This window comes from Chionomys nivalis, chromosome 18 (assembly GCF_950005125.1).
Source record: "Chionomys nivalis chromosome 18, mChiNiv1.1, whole genome shotgun sequence".
NCBI classification, from domain to species: domain Eukaryota; kingdom Metazoa; phylum Chordata; class Mammalia; order Rodentia; family Cricetidae; genus Chionomys; species Chionomys nivalis.
In genome coordinates this window covers 49,554,721-49,572,775 of record NC_080103.1, presented here as the reverse complement: position 1 = coordinate 49,572,775, position 18,055 = coordinate 49,554,721, and the positions used below count along the sequence as shown (strand labels likewise).

The 18,055-nt window shown below is 40.6% G+C and overlaps 1 protein-coding gene across 2 annotated transcripts in view; it reads right to left on the bottom strand.

Annotated features, from left to right (window-relative positions):
• The window catches only part of Unc5c (unc-5 netrin receptor C), a 331,379-nt gene that overhangs the window by 19,427 nt on the left and 293,897 nt on the right, over positions 1-18,055 (bottom strand). For both annotated transcript variants that reach the window (XM_057793455.1, XM_057793456.1), the window contains 2 exons: positions 12,732-12,900; positions 10,340-10,573 (listed from right to left, as the gene is read on the bottom strand). In XM_057793455.1, the coding sequence (XP_057649438.1) occupies positions 10,340-10,573; positions 12,732-12,900 (403 nt within the window). The remainder of the gene's footprint in view (positions 1-10,339; positions 10,574-12,731; positions 12,901-18,055) is intronic.

Genomic DNA, 18,055 nt, shown 5'->3' with positions numbered 1-18,055 from the left:
AATAAACAGAACTTATATATCAAATTTAACATATTTTTTCTCCAAAATAGTAACTAGATCAGTGGTTCATGACCCTTCTGGGAGAGCGGTCAGACTCCTTTCACAAGGGACAGCTAAGACAATCAGAAACATAGATCTTTATACTGCAATTCGCAACAGTAGCAAAATTACAGTTATGAAGTTGCAATGAAAATAATTTTATGGTGGGGTCATCATAACATGAGGGAACAGTATTAAAGGGTATCAGCATTAGGAATGTTACCACTGGACTACTGTTACTATAGTTAGGATATTATACTCAAAAATAATCTGGGAGACAAGAATGACAGCAGTGACTGGCATGGTGGCACACACATTTAATCCAAGTACTTTCAGGAGACAGAAGCAGGCAAATCTCTGTGAGTGCAAGGCCAGCTTGGTAAGTTCCAGGATAGCTAGAACACACATCCAGACCCTGGAGAGAAAGATAGACAAACAGAGACAGAGACAGAGAGAATGAACTAAAGCACAAATAAAAGATATTTTAATAAGTAGAAGAACTCTTTGGCAACAAAAATCATGTCAATTCACCTATGAGGCAAAATGACTAGTCATGCTCAGTGGCTAGCCCCTGTGAGTTTTTGTGTCAGAAGACTCAAGGGGTCAACCCATAGGACAGACTAACCAGGCTTTGTTTCTATATTGTTAGTGATCAGTGCCCTGAGATACGCGTTCACCAGTTCTACTTAAACATACACTGTGACGTTTGCTTAACAAAGTTGGTTTTCTAGACTTTTTTCTGCATGAAACCATCCTGTTCAGTATATATGTATTGTGAATACCAGGATGAAGTAAAAGTACTAGACATGCTCCTCAATGAAACACGACTTTACAGCTAGACTTCTTAGAGATAGTCACCTAGCATCACATGTGAGTTATGTCAGGAAGGGTGTGACTTGGCCCACAGCTTCTGTTCTGTGTGGTATAGAGACAATGTGAACCTTCAACCAGGCTGAAATGAGCTCCACTCTAAAACAATGTCTTCAAGCCGGGCGGTGGTGGCACACACCTTTAATCCCAGCACTTGGGAGGTAGAGGCAGGCGGATCTCTGTGAGTTCGAGACCAGCCTGGTCTACAAGAGCTAATTCCAGGATAGGCTCCAAAACCACAGAGAAACCCTGTCTCGAAAAACCAAACAAAAAAACAAACAAAAAAACAAAAAACAAAAAAACAAAAAACAATGTCTTGACAGACTTTTTTGTCATAAAGGTTAGGTTATTTCATACACCTTAATGGTGAATAAGAACCAAATATACTGAAGGTCAAAAGATTTAGGGAGATTTGACAAAATATCGTGACCTTGGAAAGAAATGTCATAATAAACATTAGGATCATCTAGGATATTTGTACTTAGAAATATAAAGGTCACTTTCCTTTGTTGAGGTTGTCTTTCCTATTAGTGAATATTTTCACTTTCATGGCAGGTGAGAGTCCTGAGTGAACTTTCCAGATATCCTGATAAACTATCTCTGCCTCTTACCTTGAAAAGAATCTCAAGAGTGAATCCAGAGTGATTGACAAAAGATTTCTATTCCATCTTTCCATGAGAACATATATGTCTACACACACACACACACACACACACACACACACACACACACACGAATCCTAGAGTGTTGTCACCAGGAACTGTCCCTGGGATCTGAGCAACTCCTTGGTGCAGCAACTGCTTCCAGCAGAGATGTGAATGAGGACCGAATTGATTCTAGTAGCCTATGAAAGGTAGCTACAGAGGATTCCACTGTAGAAACAAGCAGCTTGTGCACTAAACAATTAAACCAGGGCATTATCCATGCCGAGCCATTAGCCTGGGCCACTTTAAAGGCATAATAAATCCAAGCTCTTTTAAAGGTCTATGTGGAAAAATAAAGCAGCTCTGGTCTGTGCTCACTGCTCTCACAGGCTCCCAGAGAGTAAGAGAGAGAGGGAAGTGGAGGCGTACCTGAGAATCCATGATTATGTTATTTCTCTACCACCAGAAATTCTCACTCTTCAGGATTGTTAAGTCATGCCAGATTTGCCACCCATGTGCTCCCTGCTCCCCTTTCCTCCTACTGGTCCTTCCAAACATTGGCAAGCCTCCCTCCAGGGTTAGGCTTACAATTAGGCTTCCTGATTAAACTTCAGTTTCTTATAGTAGAGAGATCACTGAGGAGAGGGCAGGAAGGAGTTGAAACCACCACTTTGCTTCACTTGTCCGGTTTCATTCTTGGTATTGTTTCTGGATTTAAAATTCTATGTGTTCTATTCCCGGTAGAAACCAGAAACATGGATGGACTCCTCCTATTTCTGCCAAGGAGCTGGAATCAGTACCAGAGTCAGAAGCAGGCGGGGCTAGGGCCTTCATTTTTACTCTGTCCATGGTGCTGACTCAGTGCAGGGTCTTGCTAGGGAATCCCCTCAACTCCAGTATTGAGATCAACCTGGCAGGTGTTCAGCACACCATGCACATTAAACCTCAGATCACCCTTCAGTGATTGTACTGTATGTACAAAGAGTCCCATCTGCTGTCAGATGTAGTGAGACCTGCCTGTTTTTATTCATTCTTTATTCCTATGATGAAACCTGCCCTGGTCATTTGGGAATGGGAAGTTTCTCTCTGCCACTGTGGCTGTCGCCGCTGCCCCTGTCACAGCAGTGTGCCTATACTCTACTATAGCAGGGGCCAAAAAGAGCAGCCGTCCTCCTCTCCTGTTCCCTGCCAGCTCTCCAGCAGGCGACTCTCAGTCCTGTGCCTGCTGTCTCCGCCTCTGGCCTTCAGGCCTTGGGCTGCTGAGCTGGGCAATGGGGAACAGCTGACTCGCAGCCAGCCTCTTCCACCTGCTCAGGTCAATGTCACCGCATGCTGTGATTTTCCCTTCCTGTATTCACACTGGGGTGCTCTGCCCTGCCCCCAAGTTTGTCTGCCTGCCTTCATCCTTAATAATAATAAGGCTGGACCAGTGACCATGTGCAAATATTCCCCGTCAAGCCCCTTCATTTCCTGGGCTCTGCCTGCTGTTCCAGCAGCTGCTGCTGCCACAGATACTTGGGCCGAACTGCCACTTTCAGCCTGCCTGGTGAAGGAAGTTTGCGATGCTTTCAAAGCAGTGTGCCAAAGAGTCCTACTCAAGAGTGCCCATGCCACTTGTCTTCCCTGGGCGTACTTCTAATGAAAGTAGGATGTCTCACATAGTATTATGGAGCAGGGACTTTTAGATCACTCTAGTACTTGTGAGTTCCTCTTGAACTTATGTTTAACATACAACATGTACTGTTCAAATTCCATCTGAGTATTCCATAAGCAATTACCATGATTTTAGGACAATGCAAACTTACTGTCTTGTGCTGTATAGGCCATCAGCCCAAGACAGCATTCATATCTGCAGTTAAGGTTCATGAGGGCAGCCTTCCTTCTGGAGACTTTCAGAGAGGGAAATTAAGCTTCTTCTCCTTTCCCAGCTTCTCCGGACTGCTTACTTTGCTAATCTTCTCATGATTCCCTTCCTCTGTCTTCAAATCCAACAATGGAAATAGGTCCTATCTTCCTTTCATGATTATAAGACATACTGACCACAGGCTAGAAACATTCTTTACAAATCACTTGTCATTATTTTATTCCCACCACATCAAGGGGGGGGGGTCTTTACATATCAGATCAAAGTCCCTGTGCTGTGGAAGATATTTTATCCATTGTCATGTTCAGAACAGCAATATTTAGATATCTTCAAAGAATCTTTATTATACTTAGCAAAAGTTCTTTCCTCCTCTATGTGCCCTACAAAAGTAAATTCATCAAGTAGGCTGTTAGTAGCATAGTGGTATTGGATAGTTAGTAGTATAGGATAGGGCTAATACACGTTTCATGAGAAGATGGTAACGAGAAGATACCATACAAAGATCCCTGTGACAACATCTGACCAGCTGAATTGCCACCCAAAAACTGTGCTGAAACTAGACTAATATTACATTTAATGTCTTTGGTGATTTATCGCCTTCCAAATGTGGCAATAGTTTCAGTGCCCATGTAGTGATAATAGGATTCAGTCTTTATTTTGTGCCAGATTTAACAACTTTGTCCTTGAATCTTCCAGGGGTCCTGGAGGTAGACACAATCATTGGAACCTTTAGCACATTTTCTTGGTTTTATCTGGTAGATGAGTCATATGCATAGATACATTAGTGTCAGAAAAAAAGGACCCTGAGAGTCTAATACCCAGGTCAGGTCAGTTTTGAGGTCACCTGCTGCTTCCCTATGGGAAGCAGCAGATGGATAATAGTGGGGATGGCAACAGGTGGCAAGATGAAAATAAAGCCACCTATTGTGTGTAACAGGTTGCCTAGCAAGCACAGTCCGGGAGGTGCCACATCCTTAACAACCAAGATTCATCCAAACCATTTCATCATTTCATTTTCTCTACTCTTCATGTTTCTCTCTCTCTCTCTCTCTCTCTCTCTCTCTCTCTCTCTCTCTCTCTCTCTCCTCTCTCCTCTCTCTCGTTACTGTACTCTCATGGAGCCTACATTAGGGTATTTGAGAACTAGATGAATCTAAGGAAGAGTTTTTTCTCTGTGCCCAGGCACCCCATAGGGAAACCAGATTGTGGTGATGTACATTATTTGGTCTGGATCACAAATATATCTGTCAGAAACTCAGTAAACATCACACACTATACAGAGCAAATGCAAACAACCCCTTTGGAGTTTTAGATGTCTGCATGTATTGAGGGACTTGATTATGAGAAGATGTCTCTGATAATGGAGCAGAAATTATGTATTTCTGCATAGATGTATTTTTTTTCCTCTGGATGTTTTTTAAACTTACTCCAAACACAGCCTTGTTCTCTGTTAATTTCTGGTCTATTTACACTAGGATTTAAGTCTTTGCAAATAATGAAAGAAAAATATCATTTTTATTACTTTAATCACCCAAAGAGGAGAAGAGAAAAAGAAACTCACTGATAATCCAAACACCATCTTTTCAATATGCTTAACCTCTCTATTTGAGTTTATCCCACACTCTTCTCACAGTTTTCAGCATCTTTATGTCTTTGTGTAAACTCAGCCTCAGCTTTGCTCCCACTGGTCCTTCATGCCTGTGCACAGGGAGAAACCCTTCTGAAAAGCATATAAAAGATTCCTGCTGTCTCCCCTCGGCCTTGACTTCTACCCCAGCAGTCACTGCTGGCATTCTGATTCTACATCAGTGCTTTCAAATTACTAAGTGCAGCTTTTAAGTTTCAGGTGACCATTTTTTTTTTTGCTTCAGGGCTTAACAAAATCCAGGAAGATTGTTACAAAAATTGCCCAACTCAAAGAGGAAGGAGAAAATATGAAGAAATGCACTGAACTTTCTTGAGCCCGGCTCATAGGGAGGACTCCTTTTCTTCATCATCTAGCCATACACATAATAATACAATGAGATTTTAAAAATATAACTTTTAATATAGTTATATGTGATAAAAAGCAACAATTAATATTATTTGTATATTCAGGCTACCATCTTCCCTAATAACTTACAAGGACTATGTAGTAGTGTGTATTAAAAATGAATACTTCTCTGAATTTCCCCCATAGTCTCATGCTTCTGTTTTCCACAGTTCAGAAAGACTCCCTACATCCAGCTATAACTTTATGAAAATGTCAAGCCCTTGCAGACACAACACTGAGCTCCCAGTGTTACTGGTAAGGAGTTAATTTAAAGCATTAGCCTCTAAGCAGACCTCCTTCTTCTGGCACCCGGATTTAGAGATAAGAGATTGAATCAAAGATGTGGAGGCATAAAGATGGCTGTGATGTGATCAGGAGCTTTGGGGACCATAGAAGACGTTCCAAACAACTGTCATATGAAATACAGTGCATCAGGAAGAGACCAATAAGAGGACAGGGATGCAGGGCAGGCATTGTTTAGATTAGTTATTTGGGGATTGTAATGGGTCTCATTGGAAATGAGCCTGAACAAAAAGTAGAAAATCTGTCAATTTGTGGGCACAGTTCTCCATGAGAATCGGTGCAGTCAGCTATAACTCAATGTGGGACTATGTTTGAGATGATTTCTCCCTGGATATGGATAAATGCAGAAGAGGATTTTTGGATCAGGAAACCAGGGAAGGTTGAGGAAGCTTTTCTAAAACAAGTGGCAGCTTCATTGTAGATGGAGCTGGAAGCTCATGAGGCTTTAACCATTACACTGGGAGACGGGTTCAGATTGGAGATCCTGACATATGTGAAGTTCTGCGGAGAGCAGAAGATGCGCACATCTGCATGGATGGATGAGTGATGGGAGTGGATAGAAAGACTAAAAAATTATATCCAGAACAATTCTGGGGATAACATTGAGTTTGAGAGAATACTTGGAGTAAAATAGGTTGAAAGTAAGATCATAAGACAGGTCCTTCTGGGGTTGGTCTGAGCAATGGTCTGCACGTAAGGAAATGCAGTGGGTAATAAATAGAAGGAGAAAAATCCGCCCGCAAGTATAGAGATGTCCCAGAGTAGCTATGTGTCCAAGTGTAAAAATGAGTAGAGTTTTGATTTTTTCTTCTGTCTTGTGGTGAACTAAAAGAAGGGGGGGTGTTCATTGCAGGCACTGGAAGGGATGAAGAGCTATCTGGAAGGTTCAGTAGTGGCAGAGATGAGTAGGGAAGCGATGGGAGAAAAGTGGATTTGTGGATGCAGGATGTTTGTTAGTAATGGAATCATTTCCACAAAAAGATGTGTGAACATGTTTAAGATAATAGTCCTTAACTAACTGAAAAACATGCAGGCAACATCAAGATATAACTCAAATAGCAGCCAATGTAGATGATAGCCTTTGTAGAAGGACCCTTGAATAAGTCTCCAAAACCCCCGTGGATTTTTACATGCACTGTGATAAATGAATTACTAAATGAGGAAGAGATTGAGGAAGAAAAGGCAAGGAAGAGAGAAGGAAGGACTGGGGAGAATAAGTCTAAAGAGTTTGGAAATTCAAGAAGTACAGCACTAGCAAGGAAATGGCAGACCAGCAATGAGAAATAGCAGGGGGTGTGCCAGGAAGGTAGACCTTTAATACTAGAGGGCCCTTTTGAGCTAATCAGCCTCCAGGTTCCAATTCAAGTATGAGTGAGGCAGTGCAGACATGGCTGAACTAATTGTCTCTTCAGAGTGTTGAATAGACCATTTACTTATTACTAGGATTTTGGTATTCCTGCATTATTAAAAGACCAAGAGGTGCAAGAATGTCTCATCCATTATTCACACTTCTTTCCAGCTAAGTACTGGATCCCCAGATGCTGAGAATTTATAAATGTCTGTCTGGAAAGCATTGACCATGATATACACTGCACTTGGGTTGTTTTCACTCTTGAAAGCAATCTGCTGGTCTTTCTTTGCATTGACCATTTCCATCTCTGTTCTATAATTAACAAACTCCAATGTGCGTTTTGCAAAGTATTACATTTTTGCATAGATCTTTGTGTGTCTATCAGGAAGACAGTTCAGGAGATCCCGAGCAATGCTATGTCAGAATATAAATTATGTGCATAAAGAATTTCAGGTACCATCAATATCTTTGACTATGCACTTCTTGCAATAATTTTTAAAGGAACTGTTCAGAAGATCCGCCTTAATCAGACCCATGACTCTCCAACAAATACATTTTTTCCCAAGAAGAATTTAAACCCAGCATTATTTGTATTCTGATAGTGTCTTAGAAACATCACACAAATCAGCAAGGAGGATAAAAGAAACAATATGAAGCCTTACACAAAGCCATGTTCACATCACTTAGTTCCACAACCAGAAAATTCAACAAATTGGATCATTAAGAATATATATAATGACCAACAAAGTCCCCCCTCTTCCAGCACACCTTGCTGGTCACATCTACCATGAGGACTGCACAGTTGGGTATGGCTTATTACTTCTAACCAAGTACCTTACCATCATCTTTTGAGATTGCTTCCCAGAAGCCCTGACCCATAACCTCCAGTTTTCAGAATTCAGAATTATTCTCTTGACAGAAATCACAGAAAGAAGTACCTTGAAAGGCAGAAAATGTTCTTCCCTTGGCTTCCTTGACTCTTTGTATCCTCATTTTCCTCCTCAGATACTCTAATTGTCTTTGGCTGCCCTTCCTGCTAGCACATCATGGCATCCTTGATCTCTGTCTGGCTCTTTAGTCATTAGGTCCATGGATCAACTGTAGCTAACTTCCCACACTTGAGGCTTGCTTCTCTATACCATTGTTGTGTGACCTAGAGCCACTTGAACTTTACTGAGCTTTGGAGTCCTCATCTGTCAAGTAGAAATAGTGAGACCTTATGGAGCTATTGTAAAGATTGAATGAGTTAACAAAATATGTAGAGTTTTGCCTGGTAGATAGAAGTACTCAGTAATAGTCATTATTTTTATTTTTCCACTGTTCTCTTTGGATATTTTCCTTTCTAACCTTGGTTGAAAAATATCAACATGACATCATTGATGCCTGAATCTCTACATTGGGATCTGTTGTCTGTTCAAAAAATAAAACCCTTATATGTTTGTTTGAAAATTGTATATTATTTTAAAACATTTTCCTCACATAATAATTCTATATATTTTTGGTGTACCGTATGTTGTCAAAGAATGAGATAAATACTGAATAATCTGATAAATGTTGACTTTTGAGCATATTTTTAAGTTGATTTTATAGGATGGGATGGAATTCCAATGAAAAAATAGATACCAAAAGCTAAGAAGGGTCAAAGGAGAGAGGGGGACAAAGCTTGAGAGAGATAAAACCACATACATACATCTAATTGTCCTGTGCGTATCTTTGGATGACAGATTTATACCCCTAACTCAGTAGTCCATAAGAAAAAGCATTATTGCCAGGAAATGTTTGTGTCATCCAAAATTAGTGGTAGATAATCCTAATCCACAGAGTCAGAGTTTTAAGAGATTGCACCACTGGAAGGTAATTAGATGATGAGGGCATGAATCTCCTAAATGAAATAAATGCCATTACATATGAAAGTCCACAGACCTTTCCAGCCATCATCTACTACATGAAGACACAGAAAGAGAACAGTTGTCTAAAACCTTGAAGGAGTCCTTATCAGAACACAACAGTGCTGACAAACTTACATTGGGCTTCCCACCTCTAGCCCGATGAGGAAAAATGTGTACATTTAGGTCACCTAATCCATAGTATTTGTTATAGTAGCCTGAAGTGACAAAAGTAACAAAGTCACTTACCCTAGACTTTGCCATTGTCAGAGACAGAAGTTCTATCCCACTACATGAGTGGTAGTCACCATGCAACTCGCTCAGGAACTTGTATCCCTGCTTCCATCCTCTTACTCCTCTGGCACCACCACAGCTCTGCCACAATCTCCTTAATAACTTGAATCGGTCCACTGAAGTCAGAGTCAGGGGTCTAATGCATATTTCCAATTATGTTCTGTTTAACGCCATAGACTCCCTCTGTCAGCTAAGATCTATCTTCTCGGCTTACTGGTAAAATACATCTACATAAAGGCATCAATCGCTATCCACTTTCGTGTGCCTGCACCCTGTTCTCTGTATCTAGACATCTTGAATGTTTTTCCCTATCAGTGCTGCTTAAAACCTTACCTTTCATAATGACAAGTCTCAAATGTTAGCTCTTGTTCAGATTTCCATAAAATACTATGTAGGTTGCCTCCCTGAACTCTCACAGGATGTATCAGCAGTGACATACATCAGGTTCTGACTTATCTCCTCAACCCTGGCATACTTTTTATCTTCCTCTTTCTAGATCATAACTTCTTCAAAGGCACTTATTATATCCCTTAAAGCTTCAAATGGGATAAAACGAATGGCAATAATCACACCAGGAATTATGCACATTTATTCTGCGAAGCAGCAGCCTGTTGTCAAATGCTAACCCTCTCCCTCACAGCCCTCGTAAAAAGAATGGGAAAGCATATAAATGAAGTAGCACACAAGAGGAACATACAGCGTGAGCAATTATGCCAATTTCTTTTATAGGAAGAACGCAGCTGAGATAAACATGGAACCAGATTATTTACCATCCACGGCTTTCGTTGCCAAATTCGTCTACATTTTTCATTAAAAGAGCTCAAGTAAGGTAAACAAAAGTAGCCCTTGGGAGGAATCAGCACAGAGAAAACAGCTTATCCATCAGCATGGCCACTGAGATATATCTGTTTGTTGTAACTGCTTCCTCTGGGACCCATTGCTCGTGTTCGCACACCTGCCCAGAGTCATCTCTAGGTTGGTTTGAAAGTAAGGTTACGTCAAAACCTTGGCTTCTAGGTGAGGGTGAAGAGGACAGGTGAGAGGGGAGACACTTACCTTTAGGGCATCCTGTGTGTCATCCAGACAGTAAACTCTAATGCTGTACTCCAGGGAAGAACAGCAGAGGGGGCCAAAGATGGCCAGTTTCAGGCGCTTGGCTGCTGCTTTGGTGGTGGACTGCCCAACCAGGGCATACGTGCTGAGGTTCTCTGTGAGGATGTGGCAAGCCTCTGCATCCAGCTGAATGTAACAGGGAGTTGTGAAGTTTTCCTCTCCCACCACCACCACATCCTGGGAATGAGAGGGAAGGGAACATGGTTAAACTCCCAAGGACATGTGTGAGCCACCGTGGATGGTGGTTGATAAAGCAGGAGTCTGCTCCCGAGTTCTGGTTCGTCTTTCTCAACTCTGTGGTACCTGTTTTCATTCTCCATCATCAGCACTCTTTCTTTGTCTAGATACTGATGTGATTATTTGCATAAATGTCCTGGTATCTACGTGAAAATCCAAAAGACAATAGCAAATTATCCCTTTGAGTTCAGTGTACTCAGGTTTACTAACTGCTTCTGAGATTTTGTACTTTTCAATTAAATAAGATATTGAAAGATTAAAACAACAAAGTATTGAGGTGCCACTATAGGATATCAACTCTTTGCAATAATCCATATTTAAAAATAATTAGAGGAATTAAGACATTATATAACATCATTATACTTTCTCTTTCGAAACTCAGACTACAGTCAATTTTTCAGAATAGTATACTTTTTCCCTAAGTAATCTCAGCTCTCAGGTTCTCCACAAGGATAGCTGTAAGAAGCACTTACTGCCTTCTATATTCTTCTCTGCTGTTTTTCTCATGTAATCATCAAACAGTTAATTACTGCAGACTAAAAATACTTTACAAGTGGAAGTGATGATTTTTGTAAAAATAATTGCCAATTCAACCGTTTTTTGATTTATTCAAATGGCTTAAGTTATATACTAACAAAGAGAGAGGGTCAGGTCGTTAAGCCAAGGATCAACATTTCACGTGCTCCCGTGGCAGTGGGCAGGGTGGAAGGTGATAAGAAGTGCTGGGGACTGGGCAAGTAGAGTGTATGGCTGGGTTAAGAGTGCAGTGGCCTCTGAGCTTAGCCAATGGGATGGCAAGCCCAGGGCCATCAGAGTCATGATTTACCACAGATGAGTACACATTCTGATTTTATATATTCTCTCTACTTTAAAGTAATTCAGATTGAGAAGAAAATTTCATGAGTGGGAAATAAAATACATGCATGAATGCAATTCAGTTTTGGAATAAGCCCCACCCCCCAAGCTTTTTACTGTATCCCACTGCATCTGACTTATGGCAAGTGCCAACTACCAAAAAAAGAGAGAGAATAAAACTTAAGACATGAATGGAGCAGCCACCTCAGGTGACAGCTTCTTGGTTTGACTTTATGACATCATCTGAGATGTTATGAGCTGTATTTTAACAACATCAATCAATGAGTTAATATTTCAAAGTGTATTTACAGGAATCTTACACTGATGAGAAAAGCAGCTCAATTCCTCTAAGTTTATTCTAGGTTCCAGGACACTGGACAAAGAAGGACCTGGGGGGGAATGGTTCAGAAAGCCTGAAAGGTGTGGCCAGCAGTGGGCACCATGGCCCAGGCCTGCTTTGTAAGAGTTTCCATGAGAATGTTCTTTGTACTATTCTGGACTCTTGATTTCATTGCTCTATCATTGTTAGCCTCATTCAACCCCAGAAATGGAAAGGGCATTAAGCAGAGAATCGTGCAAGCACCTAAGATAGGGTTTTAGATTTTTTTTATAGTTTAAAGCTTAAATGAATTAAAGTGAGGCCCATTTAAGTCTATTTAAAAGATAATCCCAAGCTCAACCCTAGACGCCAGGGGCTCTGATAAGGAATGATTTCCTTATATGATCAAGAGTAGTCAATGTTCATAGAAAGGAAAGATCTAGCTAATTCCAGAATATCGTGCTTCACTGCTAAATCAGTTTCCCTAAAATACTACAGCCTTAAACTTTCATGTGTATCTTTATTTTTTTTGCTAAAAATACCAAAAGTAATTATATTGTAACTTCACATTTTGCATATGTAAATTTTATATAAATATACATTTATACTAACATTTACATATGTATTTGATAAAGATATTCTTGAGAGACAGATGCTAAGTGATCTAAGTTCTGATGGTCCCCCACACCCTCCCCATCATGTGGTTCCTGTATTCCTAACAGCAAATTACCTGGGATGTCTGAGTATCCTTTTCCTGTGAGCTGATTTTGAACATCCCCTTCCTTTTGCTCATCAGTCAGAAGATTCAATCTTCTGTCTCTCGTTTTAAGTATAAACCAAAAGACTGTCATGCTTTACTTTAGAAATAAAGGTCTCCCAACATGCTCCAATGGTGGACATGGACACCCACAGACATTCACTTACCTCCCATTGCCCCTGCACTGCCTGGTTCTTGAGCTGGATCTTCCAGTCTTCAGTATTGGGGTCTGCACAGTGATGCAGAGTGAGGATGACAGGGCGGGTCAAAAGAGCTCCAGCAGGCCCACAGCTTACCACAGGGGTCAGTAGGGTCTGAGAGTCTTCCATGGGGGGCCTGCAGGGAGTGCAGAGAACCATACCTGTGACATTTCCATCGTATTACTGCCCTGTGAAGTCACTGAGATCTACAGTGGATAAACAGTTCAAATCACATCCTTATAACACTTGGGGGGTGGGTGAGTAAGACAGAAATAAATGGAAGCCGTGTTCTCTGTAGATTGGCTTTCATCTTGAAGACTGGCCGTCTTTCTGACAGCAGGGCATTCGCCAGCATCTCTTTGATCCCTGTTCTCAGACATGAGGCTGCCTTGATAGTTTCCTCTGACTCTGTGCTCTGATACTTTCAGGATGGAATGAGAGAGAACAGCCTCCTTATGAAGTTACATAAGCAGCTTTTCTGATAACGCTCACCACTGGTCTCACAGTGTTTTAAATACTTTAGTGTTTTCAGGGCCTAACTTGAAAAATACTTCAAAAACTTGCTTCAGAATGAGGACACCCTAGAGCTAAACTTAGTCCAAATGACTTTCAGGCATAATTCAGGATAGTATAGCAGATTCATTCTTTCAAAGGGGAGCAGAAAGGATATAAGATGGCATTTCTATAGCAAGTTAAAATGAGATCACATCACTTATGTATTTCATATGCAAAAAATCTGGTCAAAAAGGGATTCAAAGATACAAACTCTTTCTCCCTTCTTTCCCTCCCTCCTTGCTTTTCTAAACTCTGTCATTCTGTTTGATTTACATTACTAAACAACAAGCAAATGGACTAATTAGTCCAGACTGCCAATTAGTATGTGAGGAAGTCATTTTCAAAGTTCCCGAGGTTGCTCCTGTATCTCACAACTCGCAGTGACTGTTTTGCGATTAGGCATGTTTCCTAAGAGTTCTCAAATTTGTTGGCAGAAGAGCATGGCTCCAGGGGCTATGGGACCATGAACTTTTAGGAGGGTCTTCAAACACCCCCTTCCTCAGAACAACAGCCTACGAAAACACAACTGACATGTGGTTCGTGCCTTAGACATATGCAAATTTACAATCCATGGTTACTAGATTATCATTCATTCTCAACTTACATTATAATCAATTAGAATGAACACAATCTGCCTTCTAGACAATTCTCTCCATATATCCTTGACCTACTAACTAGCCCTCTTTTTTATATCATGTATTTGGACATCATTTTGATATGTTCTTCCTTATAGAACATTCTCAACTTTTCCAATGTTATCTGACAAGTAAAGATTCCACTTCTCTCCTTATGTTTCTTTCTTCAAGTTCATGAAGAAGTTTTCAGAGATTTGGTGTCTCATTATATTGGGTATCCTGAAATTAACCTAAAACTTAAGTGTACTGCTAATTTCTTTTTTTTTTTTTTTTTTTTTTTTTTTTTTTGGTTTTTCGAGACAGGGTTTCTCTGTGGTTTTGGAGCCTTTCCTGGAACTAGCTCTTGTAGACCAGGCTGGTCTCGAACTCACAGAGATCCGCCTGCCTCTGCCTCCCTACTGCTAATTTCTTTAACTGAGATTATATAGCTATAGTCACACATCATAAATCATTTGCATTGGGTTATTCTCAGATAATAACATAAATATTAAATGCCCAGCTCTAGTTAAGAGGGGAGGATGGAGATAATATTATTAAAAAATATCCTTCAGCCGGGCGGTGGTGGCGCACGCCTTTAATCCCAGCACTCGGGAAGCAGAGGCAGGCGGATCTCTGTCAGTTCGAGACCAGCCTGGTCTATAAGAGCTAGTTCCAGGACAGGCTCCAAAACCACAGAGAAACCCTGTCTCGAAAAACCAAAAAAAAAAAAATCCTTCATAAAAGTAGGTGATAAACACCACTATAAGCTAAGTTATTTGTTAAAGCTGAGCCCTCAAAGATTCCTAATGTAAGTGTTCTTAGGCTACATCAAGTCTATATCAAGTCTATATAGTTTTATGTTTGTTAGATGACTTTTGAACTTGGACATATTTATACTTTTATTTTGCTTTATTAGATTCAATATACAGTTCTTAATGGTATGTCATTCCTCCAAATATTGTTTATCTCCCACAGTCTCCTATCCATCATACAATGGATATGTTTGCTATTTTTGTGTTCGTTATTATCACTGGCAACATTGTAGCACAAGGATAAGACCTTTCCAAGGTCACCACTTGAAGCTTTTTCTCTCATCAAACATCAATATCTTCGAGTTATTCGGCCCAACCAAATATAAATCCATTAAAATGTACATCTCAGTGACATCCTTCTGTCTTATTCAGGTAGACATTTAAAAAGACATCTCAAATTCTTCCATAATTGCTGTGGCTACCTGAAATTGATTTGTCTCTTGTTGTTACCTCTAATTTATGTATTATTTATCACATCAACTAGAAGTTAGTAAATATCTATGTCCTACCCTCTCCTAATGCTAAATGAATGATGGCAGCTATTATTATTTTAACATTGTCAGAAGGTAACTCTTCATATATTTATTATGATAATCGATGTGCTTAGCTGTTTTCAAGGATGCTTGTCTACAGTTGTCTTGGAAGATAAAGATTTCTAAATCTGCAGGAAATGACAGGTAGGACTGCCTCTCATCAAGAACAACTCAGCTTCCCCCTGTTTAGTGGTCCCTTACTAAAACTGTGTAGATATCACCTGACCCTCCTTGAAATACTCTGGGAACTTTAGCTCAGAACACTAACAAAATTGATGATGGTCCAGAACATGCAATTGTGGTGACTGATGAAGTTTCTGACCTAAAAGTTTGTGCCTTCTACCAGTTACTGACACAACAATGACAGCTAACACGATAGCTCCTAAGCGAAGCCAAACATGAAAGCCTTCACAATCTATAAGCCAGTCATCACAATATATAAAGCCTGCAGTTTGACTTTTATTCTCCTCAAGAATCTCTGACTCTCACTGCTTCCTCCTTCCCTTGAGGTTGTACCAGGATCTCACTGACTTCTGTCCTTTCCTTCTCTCCTCCCCTGTGGAAGGCTCAAATGAGCTTTTCTTACTAGCAGTGCTTCAATAGCCTGCATAGCATGTTTCTGATATTAAATTTATAGTTTTCTAGGTACCTGGGGGATATACTTATATTTAGAATCACAAGGTTTATGGCAGTCGCTTGAGACTTCAATACTATGCCCCCTACCACTTAGGTTTTCATTTTCTGGTAACACAGTTTGTCTTCTCTTTGTCTAATTTCCCCCCTTTACAATGTAGGTGAAACTTGGCTTTCATTTCGTCATGATTAATATTACACTATCTGCCTTTGGCAGTGACTTTATTGCTGCCTAATATCACTTTTCCTACGAGGAGAGGAACAAACCTGCAATGGTTATGCTTTCCCGAGGTCTACACCTACCGTTTAGTTACAAGTGTAGTTTGAGAAGTGAGCAGTAAAATTTACCGGGAGGGACCTCAAGTGGATCCATTTCAAGTGGCCCCCATTGAAGAGCTGAGGTTTGAAAAAAAAATCTGTCAGGGTAGTCTCAGCAGCCTGTGCTTGGAGAAGGTAAGGAGGGGGCTTCCTCTCACTGACCAGGAACATAAGGGAGAAGAGGAGAGCCCCTGCTGGGTTGAGCAACCGTCAGTTGGACACTGAACACACTCCTGGCATGCTCTATTGATGGGCACTGCTCTTGGGGGAGGGAAACCAAATGAGCAGTGGGGAGAGGAGGGGCTATGCGTGTCAAAAGAATTTATTAACTCAGCGAGGTGCAAAAATGTAATGAATAGGAAAGTGATGAAGTCGAATTCATAATGGGATGAAAAATAAAGGCGTTAAGACTCATATGCTTCTCAGATGAAGGAAGTGGTAGAAACTGAAGGCAGTTGCCACCATATACGAAAGGGGAAACTTAGGTGAAAGTTAACTATATTAAACCAAAGGTCAGAAGTGTTTACATTTCTATAGCCATTACTTATATAAAGGGAGGGTATTGAAAAATACATGGAACCAAATAGTAGAAACTACAAGTAGACTTCATCTATGACTTTGTGGAGAAGGGCTCCAATCTATTTATATCCTATGAGCCATCTGAGTTACTCAAGCAAACAGTCTGTATATCTTAACTGCAGATGACAGGGACATGCACACAGAACAAAAATGAGCTCAGAAGCAGCAATTAAGTAGGGCACCCAGCAAAATTCAATGATCAGAATTCATAAAGTGTTTCAAAAGCAAGCAAACAAAAATCTAACAAGGATCAAATCACATTAAGAACTGGACAGGTCTCCGTGCCCCTAGGACAAAGTTCATGAAGAGAAGGTAGTTTTCTGTCACAGAAATTTGCTTTCAGCCTCTGTCAGCTGCCTGTCAGTGATAAGACTGCATTCACAGAACAGCATCACGGATAACTTTCGTGTGAGCAAAGAATTAACCACCTAGGCACATTTGTAAGGTGAAGTGTTCATGTGATCCTCTCCAGAGGAGGAATCCAGAGCTAACAATTAACACCATGGGATTGCACATGCAAATCATTTTGCTACTTTAACACCGGTGTGTATAGGGTTGATTCCCACAAGTGTAGGGACTTTTGAAAAAGATCTGCCTCCATCAACCTCTGTGTGGACATAAGGTGCCCTCTGTGAGTACATGCCTTTCTGTCACTTCCTTCAGGGTGATAATCCCACCGAGGCTCAGCTGCCTTCTAAAGCACACACCATCCCACACATAATGGGCAAGTTGAAATATTTGCACTCCATGCTCCTGACAGGGAATATCCAACTTGCTCCCATTCAAAAGCTCAATTGAGAAAACACACACACACACACACACACACATGCATGCGCGTAAGCCACTCTGAAGGGCATGCCATTTTCCCAGACAGGAAGAGTCTATCCCTAGATTAAGTCAGAATGGCTAAACATTGTGTTCTGAGCTGAATCCTTATGGAATTATTTATCTGAGCATATACTCTGGGCCCTCACAATCTACTTCCCTTGAGGACCATTAATACAAATAATCTTTAAGCTCATTGCTACTTTTATATTAGGATCTTTGTGACTTAAAGTATATTCTTAATGAGGAAGCAGAGAGGAAGGAACTAGGATCCTCCTAGGAATATCGTTCATGTGGATCTTAAACCTTGGTGAAGTCTTTCTTTTTCTCCCCTTTCCTCCCTTCTCTTTTTGAGAAAAAGTCTTTCTGTAGACAGTGCTGACCTTGAACTCTGGAATTTCCTATCTCAGCCTTGCAAGTGC